Source organism: Alligator sinensis, unplaced genomic scaffold (genome assembly GCF_000455745.1).
Source record: "Alligator sinensis unplaced genomic scaffold, ASM45574v1 scaffold1303_1, whole genome shotgun sequence".
NCBI lineage: Eukaryota > Metazoa > Chordata > Crocodylia > Alligatoridae > Alligator > Alligator sinensis.
Window position 1 is genome coordinate 322,549 of NW_005842753.1, and position 11,852 is coordinate 334,400.

The 11,852-nt window shown below is 56.8% G+C and overlaps 2 protein-coding genes across 2 annotated transcripts in view; both read left to right on the forward strand.

Moving 5' to 3' along the window:
• Positions 1–6,399, forward strand: part of LOC102379723 — a 24,446-nt gene extending 18,047 nt beyond the window's left edge. The window contains exons 19-27 of the mRNA XM_025216602.1: positions 1,335–1,465; positions 1,606–1,811; positions 2,551–2,748; positions 3,990–4,118; positions 4,760–4,948; positions 5,032–5,205; positions 5,287–5,446; positions 5,696–5,832; positions 5,914–6,399. Of these exons, the coding sequence (XP_025072387.1) occupies positions 1,335–1,465; positions 1,606–1,811; positions 2,551–2,748; positions 3,990–4,118; positions 4,760–4,948; positions 5,032–5,205; positions 5,287–5,446; positions 5,696–5,832; positions 5,914–6,105 (1,516 nt within the window). The 3' untranslated portion in view covers positions 6,106–6,399. The remainder of the gene's footprint in view (positions 1–1,334; positions 1,466–1,605; positions 1,812–2,550; positions 2,749–3,989; positions 4,119–4,759; positions 4,949–5,031; positions 5,206–5,286; positions 5,447–5,695; positions 5,833–5,913) is intronic.
• The window catches only part of LOC102381926 (H-2 class II histocompatibility antigen, E-S beta chain), a 603,463-nt gene that overhangs the window by 176,662 nt on the left and 414,949 nt on the right, over positions 1–11,852 (forward strand). The gene's annotated exons all lie outside the window — the stretch shown is intronic.

An 11,852-nucleotide genomic window follows, 5' to 3' on the forward strand; every position in this document is an offset into this window, starting at 1 on the left:
TGAAAAAGGACTTTTTATTGTCCTTGATGCTCGAAGCTAGTTGGAGTTCAGTTGCAGCCTTGGCTTTCCTGGTCTGCTCCCTACAGGACCGGACCAGTGCAGAATAATCCTCCTTGGAGGTGACTCCCATCCTCCATCCTTTGTAGGCCTTTCTTTTTAGCCTCAGGAGGTCTGCTAGGTCCCTGGAGAGCCAGGGGGGCTGCTGTGCCCTCTTGCTGCCTTTCCTCCGAGATGGAATAGACTTAGTTTGTGCATTGAGGATCGCTCCCTTGAGGAGCAACCACTCCTCTTGAACTCCCCTCTCCCTGTGGTCACGGTCCCTTAGGGCCTCACTGACAAGCCTCCTGAGCTTGTCAAAGTCGGCTTTCCTGAAGTCAAGGACTTGCGCGTTGCTGACCGACTTGCCAGCTTTTCGGCGGATGGTGAAGGTGATCAGCTCGTGGTCGCTGTCACCCAGCTTCCCATCGATCACTAGGTCGCCGACTAGGTCATCCCCAGTAGCCAGTACCAGGTCGAGCAGCGCTTTGCCTCTCGTTGGCCCATAGACTTCTTGAGTCAGGTAGAGGTCATCAACGCACAAGAGGAAGCTCTGCGACCACTCAGATTTTGCTGAGCGATCCTCCCACAAGATGTCCGGGTAATTGAAGTCACCCATGACAGCCATGGTCCTGGAGCAAGCTGCCTCAGCCAGTTCCCGGGCAAACTCCTCCCACCATTGTGTCCCCTGTGCCGTGTTCCCCACGGATTTTAACCCAGAGGGTCTCCAGCCGTCCACCCTGGTCGCCAATATCGACTTGCAGGGACGTGTAGCTTTCCTTAACATAGAGAGCTACACCCCCGCCCCTTTTCTCTACACGATCCCTCCTGTACAGGGTATACCCATCTATCCCCATGGTCCAGTCATGGGTGGAGTCCCACCAGGTCTCCGTTATCCCTATGACATCGTAATTGTTTGCACTGAGCATGAGGATGAGCTCCTCCTGCTTATTCCCTAAGCTCCTGGCATTAGTGTACAGGCAGGCAAGTGGCCCCCGGGGGGCTCCTTCCTTGCACACAGATTTTACCAGGGCTGGGGCAGGGGTGGGCTCCCTGAAGCGCCGTGATCTGCTGGCTTTGCAAGGATTGCTCAGCGGGCCAGCAGTGGCGGTAGTAGGATGATTAGGTTCAGGACAAAATAGAGCAGGCGGTAGTCCCCCCATCCTCCAACGGGCTTAGTTTAAAGCCCAGTGGAGTAGGTCAGCCAGTCTGGCTGAGAAGCTCCCTCAAAGGGTTCAGTGCAGAGCAGGATAGGGAAGGCGAGGGCACCAGTCTCATCTCCCCATCTCACCCCCCAGCTCCCTGGCTGCCGGCTGCCGAGGGGGTCTCTTCACATTCGTGCTTTCCCGGCTCAATCTCCGCCTTCGTCGGCTGCTCTTCTCCTCCCTGGTGCACCAGGACCTGGCCTTCTTCCAGCAGGTCAAGACAGGTGGGTCCCAGTCTCCCTCACTGCAGCCTTCCCTCAGCCACCCACCCCCCTCTTGCCCCCCATGCCCCTGCTCCACCCTGTACATCCCCCATGAGCAGTGAAGGGAGAGCCAGGCCTCACTGTGCCCCTGCCCCTTGCAGGGGAACTGACGTCGCGCCTCTCCAAGGACACGACTCTGATGAGCCGCTCTGTGCCTATCAATGCCAACGTCTTTCTGCGCAGCCTGGTGAAAGCACTGGGCCTTTACGGCTTCATGCTGGGCCTGTCGTGGCGCCTGACACTGCTCACGCTGCTGGAGTCACCCCTCACCATGGCCTCCCAGAAGGTCTATGATGCCCGCTACCAGGTATGGGGCTCATGGAGAGTGGCCAGACCAGGAGAGACTCTAAAAGGCTCAAAGCTTTTTGTTTGGAAAGGAGAAGGCTGAAGGAGGGACAGGACAGAAGCCGTCATCAGAGGCACTGGGAGCTGGCTGCAGTCAGGGCTGAGGGTAGCGACTGGGCTGTGTCAATGCTCCTGTTGGGACCAAACCCAGAGGGTCCTGGCTGGAGGGTCTTGCCTGTCTGCTCAGGCTCAGACTAATGCTGGATTTGGGGTCAGGAAGAGATTTGATTCCCTGGTTAGATGGGTATGGACGTGAGAGGTATTTGCTTTTTTTTGTCGTCAGGGGACAGCCTCTGCCTGGAACCCCCTTTGCTGCAGCAGGATGTTGGCCACCATGGTCTCCCCGTTTTTCCTGTGATTGGGTGGGGGTGATGTCTGGTGCTGTCAGGGTTGACTAGTTTTGCTCAGAGGTTGGACAGTGGATTTGTTTGGACTGGTTTGGACAGGGCTGGTCCTACCTCAGGCAGGAGTTGGACTAGCTGTGACCTCTGCAGGTCCCTTCCAGCCCCACAGCTTTAGGATGCTGTGATCCTACTTGTTCCCAAAGGCAATGCCTCTTTCTCTATTGGCTCTGGGAGCAGGCAGCCTGGACCCCATGTCCCAGAGACCCCTCTCTGCCAGTGGGAGGCAGACCCCTCTCCACAAGAGCACAGGAAACCTCTTTACATCAAGGTATTCCTCATCTCTGTCCCACCCCTCAGGCTGTGCTCAAGGCCATTCAGGACTCCGTGGCATACTCCGGGGAGGTGGCACGTGAGGCCGTGGCCTCTGTGGAGACTGTGCGTAGCTTCGGCACCGAGAAGGAGGAGGCACAGCGCTACAAGGCAGCTCTGGCCCACACCCGGCACCTCAAGGACCGCCGGGACCTGGAGCGGGCCCTCTACCTGCTCTTCCAACGGGTAAGCCACCTGTGGGTCCCTGGTGCCCAGGGAAGGGGCAGGAGGAGGGCACGGTTCAGGCTGGGACAAGGGGGCCAGAGAAAGGATGTGGCTGGGATCCAGGCACCTGGGGGATGGGTTATGCTGCCATGGGGGAGATAGTGGGGGAGAATAAACCCAGGAGTCTGGGAGGTGGGAGGGGTGCATCTGTATATGTGTGCACATGCAAGTGCATGTGTGTGTGTGTGTTGGACAAGCAGGATTCTGCTGTGTGCATGTGTGTTGGACACATAGGTTGTGTGTCTGTGTCTACATAAGTGAGCTCTTGTTATGTAAATGTGTGTCTGTACTGGATGCCTTCATTTTGTATATGCATTGGATACCTGGGTTGTTTGCGTGTGGGTGCATGGGATGTGTGGGTTGTGCGTGTGTGAGACATCTGAGGTGTGTGTGTGTGTGTGTGTGTGTGTGTGTGTGACACCAGGGGGGGCAGCGTTGTGTGAGGTGTGGATGGGATACATGGGGGTGGTCTGTGATGGATGCCTGCAGTTTGTGTGTGCACGTGTCTGTGTTGAATGCCTGGGTTGTGTGTGCATGTGCATGTGTGACACACCTGTTTTGTGTATGTGTGTGTGGAGTACCTGGGAGTGGGGGAATATTGAACACCTGCATTTTGTCTGAGTGCGTCTGTGTTGGATGCCTGGGTTGTGTGCACGTGTGTATGTGGGATGCCTGGATTGTGTGTCTGCGTGTGCATGTTGGACACCTGGGGTGTATATGTGTTGGATGCCTGCATTGGTTGCATGTGTGTGTTTGACCACCTGCATTTTGTGTGCATGTTGTGGGAGGGGGGGAATGTTGCTCCTTGCCCATGGACAGAGGGCACCAGAACACATGTGACCCTGCTGCCTATGTCTCCAGGGATGAGTTGAGTGCAACAATCCTATGTGGTAGGTGAACAGGGGACCGAGGTGTCCCAACCTGGCAGGCCACAGTCTGAAAGACAAGAGCCCCAGGGGAAGGAAGGCTGGTGGTGCTCTAGCACATGAGCTGTGGAAGACAGACAGGAACCTAGGCATCTGGAAAAGAAATCCAAGTGTCCAGGAAAGATGGTGTGCAAGCTAATGGCTGAGTTGAAGTCAGGCTGATGGATACCCTGTGGTCCAGGACAGCCATGGGCGACATGTCCTCCAGGCACATTGGGGGGATGCAGGGTTGTGAATGATGGGCTTGGGGGCATGACAGCCACTCTGCCCCCACAGCTGTTGCAGCTGGCCATGCAGGTGCTGATGCTGTACTGCGGCCACCAGCAGATCCAGACCGGGCTCATGACCAAGGGTGGTCTGGTCTCCTTCCTGCTCTACCAGGGTGAAGTGGGCAGATACGTACAGGTGAGTGGGGCAGGGAATTACCCATCCCCTCCCCCCACCCCCCTGCCCCCCACTTCCAGCACATAGATTTCATAGACACTAGGGCTGGAAGGGACCTCGGAAGATCATCAAGTCCAGCCCCCCCTGCCCCAAGGGTAGGAAGTAAGCAGGGGTCATAGGATCCCAGCAAGATAAACATCCAAATGTCTCTTGAAGGCGTTCAAAGTAAGTGCTTGAACCACCTCTGGTGGCAGGCTATTCCAGACCTTGGGGGCTCGGACAGTAAAGAAGTTCTTCCTTATGTCCAGCCTGAAACTGTCACGGAGGAGTTTGTGACTACTCGATCTTGTCATCCCTTGGGGTGCTCTGGTGGGCAGATGTTCCCCAGATCCTGGTAAACACCCCTGCTAAACCTGTAGGTGGCTACCAGATCACCCGTGAGCCTGCGCTTTTCCAGGCTGAAGAGCCCCATAGCTCTCAGCCTCTCATTATAAGGTCTGTTTTCCTGACCTCTGATCATGCATGTGGCTCTTCTCTGGACTCTCAAGCTTCACATCCTTTTTGAATTGTGGAGGCCAAAACTGGATGCAGTACTCCAGCTGCGGCCTCACCAAGGCCAAGATTGTCAGAGTACAACATCCCTGATTCTCTTTCACCCCCAGACCCTGGTGTACATATATGGGGACCTGCTGAGCAACGTGGGTGCGGCAGAGAAGGTGTTTGAGTATCTGGACCGGGTGCCAGCCATGAGCACTGATGGAACCCGGGCACCCACCATGCTGCAGGGCCATGTCACCTTCCGGGATGTCTCCTTCACCTACCCCTTGCGCCCCGACCTCCCCGTCCTCCAGGTACCCCTTTTCCATAGCCCTGGGGGACCCTGGGTGTCTGCTGTGGCCACAATGGCCCCATGATCTCATGGCTGCTATTGCAGAGGGTATCATTTGAGCTGCAGCCTGGGACGAAGACTGCGCTGGTGGGGTTGAACGGTAGCGGGAAGAGCACGTGTGTGGCACTGCTGGAACGGTTCTTCGAGCCCCAGGCCGGGGAGATCCTGCTGGATGGGGAGCCCCTGCACACCTATGACCATCGCTACCTGCACCGACAGGTGAGGGCTGCGGGCTGTACCTGACATGGAGAGTAGCGAGCTGAGGGGGCAGTCTCAGTTCACATAGCTTCTCGTGGGCAGGTGGCACTAGTGGGGCAGGAGCCCATGCTTTTCTCTGGCTCTGTGCGGGACAACATCACCTATGGGCTGGAGAGCTGCAGCAAGGAGCAGGTGATGGCCGCAGCCCAAGCAGCCCATGCTGCCGAGTTTATCGCCACGTTGGACCAGGGCTTGGAGATGGGTGAGTCCCACAGTGTACGTGGCCACAACTTTTGGGAAGCCCCACTCCTCTTCCTGGGCTGCAGAGAGATCTCAGGCATCCTGGCTCCCTTCAACAACCCAGCAGACCCCATGCCGTCACAGAGCTGGGGAGAGAAGCCAGGCGTCCAGGCTCCCAGCCTCTGCCATTGCTCCCCCACCCCCCAACTCTGCTCCCCAGGCTGGGGGAGAACCCAGGTGTCCTGACCACTGCTGTCTCTCCTACTCACAGAGGTGGGGGAGAAGGGTGGACAGCTGTCGGTGGGGCAGAAACAGCGAATTGCCATCGCCCGGGCCCTGATCCGGCAGCCGAGGGTGCTGATACTGGATGAAGCTACTAGCGCATTGGACGTGGAGAGTGAGGCCTCAGTGAGTGGCGGGATTCACACTCAGGCTTGCGGGACAGGGGGCACCTTGGGCTGCATCCTGACAATCTCCACTCTTCCCCAGGTCCGTGCAGCAGTGCTGAGTGGAGGGGCCCGCACGGTGCTGGTGATTGCCCACCACATGGCGATGGTAGAGGGAGCCGACCACATCGTGGTGCTGGAGGGTGGTGCCGTGGCTGAGCAGGGGACGCATGAGGAGCTCATGGCATGCCGGGGCCCCTACTACAGCCTGGTGCAGAGGCAGTTTGCTGAGTAACCCACTGCCTAGGGAAGGAACCCCTCTGCCTCCCAACAGGGCCTGTAACCTAGTTGGGAGTGGGCAGCTGTCCCTGGGCGGGGGGAAGTAGTAGAAGAGGTTGGGGAGAGCCAGAAACAAGGGCAGGACATGGGGTGGGTTGTGCTTTATCCTGGTTACCTTGCTGTGAGTATCTAGTGTTACCTGCATGTTGGTTGGGGGGGCAGGTATGTCTTGGAGCTGGGGTTGGGCTGTGCAAGGTATTTTGTGAAATAAATAAAGAGCTGAAATAATGCATGAGCCTGTCATTGTCTGGTGGCTCTCCAATCCCAAGTCAGGGGCTGGGACCTGAGTTAGCTCCAACTGTCTGCACATTTGTTCTCTAAAGAAGCTCTTACAATCTTAAAATCTCAACATCACACCCCACCCCAAAAAGAAAAGAAAAGAAAAGAAGAGGAGGGGAAAAAAGAGGATTCCCTTGTCAAAAGCAATGTCCAGTGCAAATGTGAGAATTAGACCTCCTCCACCCCTGCCAGAACTGGGGATGTTCAGGTACCTGGGCACCAGTTTAGATTACAAGTTGCTCTTAAATCAGGGTTTTTATATGTCCTGAGAACACAGCCCTGTCTTGGAGTCACCCCCAAGGCTGCAGGCACTATGTGCAGAGCAAAGTGGAGCAGCAGAAAGCGACAGCACACATTGAACAACACTGCAAAAATATGCTATGAGGGTTAATGTACAATCAATCCAAGACAGGGATGCTCTAGGCAAGGGTGAGCAACCTCTGGCTCATGGTGCTATGTCATTCAGTCCATGGGGCTTCTCATGGTCCGGAGATTTGCAGCAGGACAGTGGTGTCACAACCCCGGTGTGCAGGGGGTCAGGTGTGCAGACCCCCAGGACCCAGATCCAGCACCTTGAGGGCAGGCAAGGATGGGGCTGGTCTGGCAATATGGTTGCAGATGGACCCCACACTGCGCAGTTGGCCAAAAAGGTTGAGAACTGCTGCTCTAGAGCATGACCCACACTGCCTGATGCAGTGTAAACCTTGCCCATCTCCCTGGTAAGAATCAATTCCAAGGTCATCTCACCTCTGCCTGTTCTTTTTATAAAAAGCAAATTGTGGTCCAGACCTGCAACAGCAATCCCCAAGTTTCATAGTTTCATAGTAGGTAGAGTAAGAAGGGACCTGAGCAGATCATTAAGTCCGACCCCTGCCATGGCAGGAAAAAGTACTGGAGTCAAATGACCCCAGCGAAATGTTCATCCAGCCTCCTCTTACAGGCCCCCAGGGTAGAAGCCAGCACCACTTCTCTTGGAAGTTGGTACCAGATCCTAGCCGCCCTGACAGTGAAGTAGCTCCTCCTGTTGTCTAGCCTGAATCTACCCTCTGCCAGCTTGTGACCGCTATTTCTAGTCACTCCTGGGAGTGATCAGGGGGGCAGGGACTCCCCCAATGCCTGCTGGTCCCCACTGGCTAGTTTGTAACAGGCCACTAGATCCTCCTCAGCCTTCCCTTGTGGAGGCTGAACAGGTTCAGGTACCTCAGCCTCTCCTCGTAGGGCCTGCCCTGCTGCCCCCTGACCATGCGGGTGCCCTCCTCTGAAACCTCTCCATGTTGTCCACATCCCCCCTGAAGTGCGGTGCCCAGAACTGGACGCAGTACTTGACCTGTGGCCTGACCAGTGCCGCATAGAGGGGGAGGATCACCTCCTTGGACCTGCTTGAGATGCATCTGTGGATGCACGACAAGGTACAGTTGGCCTTCCTAGCCGCCTCCCCACACTGTCGGTCCATGTTCATTTTGGCATCAATAATGACTCCAAGATCCTTTTCTGCCTCTGCACTGACGAGAAGGGAGTTCCCCAGCCTGTAGGTCTGCTGCTGGTTCTTCCTCCTCAGGTGCAGCACCTTGCACTTGTCAGTGTTGAAACCCATCCTGTTCTCATTTGCCCACCCCTGTAACCTGTCTAGATCTGCTTGCAACCTATTCCTCCCTTCTAGCATGCTCACTTATCCCTACATCTTAGTGCCATCTGCGAATTTGAACAGGATGCTTTTTACCCCCTTGTCCAAGTCACCAATGAAGATGTTGAACAGTGAGGGCCCGAGGACCGAGCCCCGGGGGGCCCCACTGCCCACATCCCTCCAGGTTGAAAATGCCCCGTCCACCACCACTCTCTGGGTGCGGCCCTCCAGCCAGTCAGCGACCCATCTGACCGTGTAGGTGTTGACACCACAGTCCCCTAGTTTTTTAATGAGAATGGGGTGAGAGACAGTGTCAAAGGCCTTCCTGAAGTCCAGAAAGACTATGTCCACTGCTACCCCTGCGTCTAAGGATGTTACGACCTGGTCGTAGAAGGCACCAGGTTAGTCTGACAGGACCTGCCTCCAATGAACCCATGTTGGTTGCCCCTAAGCATGATCCCCCCTGCTGGCCCCTCACGGACATGCACCAGGATAACTCTCAAAAAGCTTACCCAGGATCGAGGTAAGGCTGACTGGCCTATCGTTTCCCAGGTCCTCCTTCCTCCCTTTTTTGAAAATGGGAACCACATTGCCTCTTTTCCAGTCCTCTGGCACCTCGCCAGAGCACCATGAGTGCTCGTAAAGCCGTGCCAGGGGTCCCGCCATGACCTCTGCTAATTCCCTCAGCGCTCTGGGGTGGAGATCGTCAGGACCAGCTGATTTAAATACGTCGGTCCCTTCAGAAGTCCCTGACTAGGTCCTCACTGACCCTAGGCCTGGGTGCGCCTCCCCTGGGGCCTGAGGGGGGCCCGCTGGATGGGCTGATCCGGTCCCTGCTCAGGAAAATGGAGGCAAAGAAATTGTTAAATAGGTTAGCCTTGTCGTCTGGTGCGACAACCAGATTTCCTAGAGTGTCTTGCAGAGGCCCCACGTTACCTGGTACCTTCTTTCTGCACCCTCTGTATTTAAAAAAGGACTTCTTGTTGTCCTTGATCCGGGTCGCTAGTCCCAGCCCCATCTCCCCCTTGGCGGTCCTGACCGCCCCCCTGCAGCCCTGAGCAACCGAGGTGTAGTCCTCCCTGGCGATGGCCCCTCCCTGCCATAGGGTGTACTCCTCCCTTTTAGCTAGGAGATGTTCCCATATGCTTTTGGTGAGCCATGGGGGGTTTTGTGCACTCTTGCTCCCTTTGATCTGTGTTGGGATTACCTCCCTTTGGACTTGGAGGATCGTCTCCTTAAGGAACGACCACTCTTCTTGGACACCCAACTCCTCTCCCCTCCCCTCAGGGATCTCACTGCCTCCCTGACTAGTCTTCTTACCTCATTGAAATCTGCCCTCCTGAAGTCCAGGGCAGCTGCCTGGCTGCAGGCCTTTGCCACCCTGCACTGGATGGTGAATGCCAGCAGGTGAAGATTGCTGTTGCCCAGGTGGTCGAGCACCCGCAGCCCCCTCATGAGGTCATCGCCTGTGGCCAGCACCAGATCCAACAAGGCAGCTCCCCTGGTGGGACTGTGCACCACCTGGGTTAGATGGAGGTCCTGTATCTCGGCTAGGAGCCTACGTGAGCGGTCAGACCTGGCTGATTGCTCTTCCCAGCAGATGTCTGGAAAGTTCAGGTCACCCATGATGACCACGTCCTTTGACCTAACTACCTCTGTGAGCTGACCTGAGAATTCCCAGTCTAGCTCTTCCCCTTGGTTGGGAAGTCTCTAGTAGACCCCACCGTTAAGTCCCTTTCCCCCCGACCCCCTTGTATTCTGACCCAGAGCACTTCAGTCTGCCCCTCCTCTGACCTTGTGCTACTAGATGAGGATGTGTATTCCTCCTTGGTGTAGCACCACACCCCCACCTTTCCCACTCCACAAGTCCCACTCTCCATCCCCAGCCAGGATGCAGTGAAGCAGTTTTAATTTTAAATGCCAGCTATTTGCTGTCCCAGAGACAAGGGGCTTTGCTCTGGTAAAATCAAGGCATTTGGAAGGGGTTAATCAGTGCAGTGTGTTGCTTGGTGCTGTGCCCTCTCCTCCTCTGTGGGCCCTTCAGGGGGTGGCACAGACTTCACCTGGCTCTGCTAAGCTGGGGGAAGAAGACACAAGAGATGTAGGAGCTGGAGGGACTGCAACACTGGGCAGTCACTGACCCAGCACTCAACTCCAGCCTGGGGTCACTCCCTGCACTGAGGAGATGCCCCTCCACAACACACTTCCCACTGAGGGGTCCCCTGCAGTATGCTAGCTCTGCTCCTGGCAGTGCCCAGGCTGCAGCCCCTTCCCTGGACCTTCAGGCCCCAGAGCCCAGGCTGCCTGGGATGGCAATGGACACCCCTACTCTGCCCCTCCCCGCCCCAGAAGCAGAGGGGCTGGTGCAGACCCAGCCAGGAGCTGTCCCCCTCCTCAGCCTCCACAGCTGCCTGGCTTGGGGTGATATGGGGCTCCCAGGGCTGGCTTGGACAGGGGCAGTGTCTCCCCTGGGAGATCCCTCAAGCTAGAGCCCCCTGCACTTACCTTTGATGCAGGTGTTGAAGCCATGGTTGCTCCCTGTGTGGGGAGGTAGGATGGGCATTAGTCAGGTGTCTCCAGCCCCATCTCCCAGCCCCATCCTGCACCTCCTCCTCCACAACCTCCTATTGAGGTTCTGGCTGCACATTTCTCCTCACTTGTTTATTTTTGCAGTCCCCAACTCTGGCTCCACCAAGGCCCGGGACCTCCTGGCTAACCTCCTTCTGGCCCTGACCAAGTTGGCTATTTATGTCACCAGGTAGGAGGCTCTGGCCGAAATGGTCCCCAGAGACTGTGGGGCCATTTTCCTGCGTTTCCTATGGTCTAATCTCCGGGCAGAGCACTGCTGGGCAGTAGCTGCCAGCTCTCTAGCTGTGTTTGAGAGTTGGTAGGCACTGTCTGGGGTGCTCCGCTCGGTGTGCCCCAAGGGTGCACTTGTTTTGACTCTCTGACCCATGCGCACATTCCCTTTTGTCCCAAGCAATAAGTTGTTTCCTCTGTCCTCACTGGCCCCCAACTAGTGGGGGCCACTAAGTCACATGGTGGGCCTTGACCCATGCCCTGACAGGGAAACAAATAGGCCTACTCCAGGCACAGAAGAGACAGGTGGGTACAAGCTGCTGCCAGCACAGCCAGAAGGCCCTTCACATTCACCCTGCCCTGGAGTGGTGGTGACCAGGTGCTGGCTGGCAGGTCATGGGGCTGGTAGCTGCACCCCTGGGCTGACCCCTGCCCCTCCCCCAGGGCTCACGCAGAAGGGGTGGGATTGCCAGGAGCCCCATGGCCCCACACACAGCCAGAGCTGCCAACTGCATGGGAGGGATGGCAAGACCCGACCCCAGCTCGGGAAACAGCACTGGCTCAGCCCACAGCCAGGCCAGGGATTCACATGCTAAGAGCAGCCTCTAAGGATGAGGTGCAAGAACAACATGGTTCATGTGGAGCCCAAGGGACCCCCAGCAAGGCAGCCTCACAGCACTGGTGCTGGGGTCTGGCTACTGCTGCCCCTGGGGCACGTGGACCTGGGACTCCGGAGCAGCCAGAAAATTCACCACCCCCCTCCAGGTCCCAGGCATGGCTGTGATGAGCCCTCCTTGCTTCCCTCTCCTGCTCCAAGGCTAGGATATGGCCTGACCCTAAGGACTTCATCCAACCAGCACAACAGTGATAACGATGCCTGGTTGGACTCAGGCTCTGAAAGACGAAATGGGCTTGTTGTGAGTAAGGGGAACCCCCAGATCTGCCCCCACTGCTGCAGGGGCCACATGCTCCCTCCCCATAAGTGCCCCCTGACTCCTCTG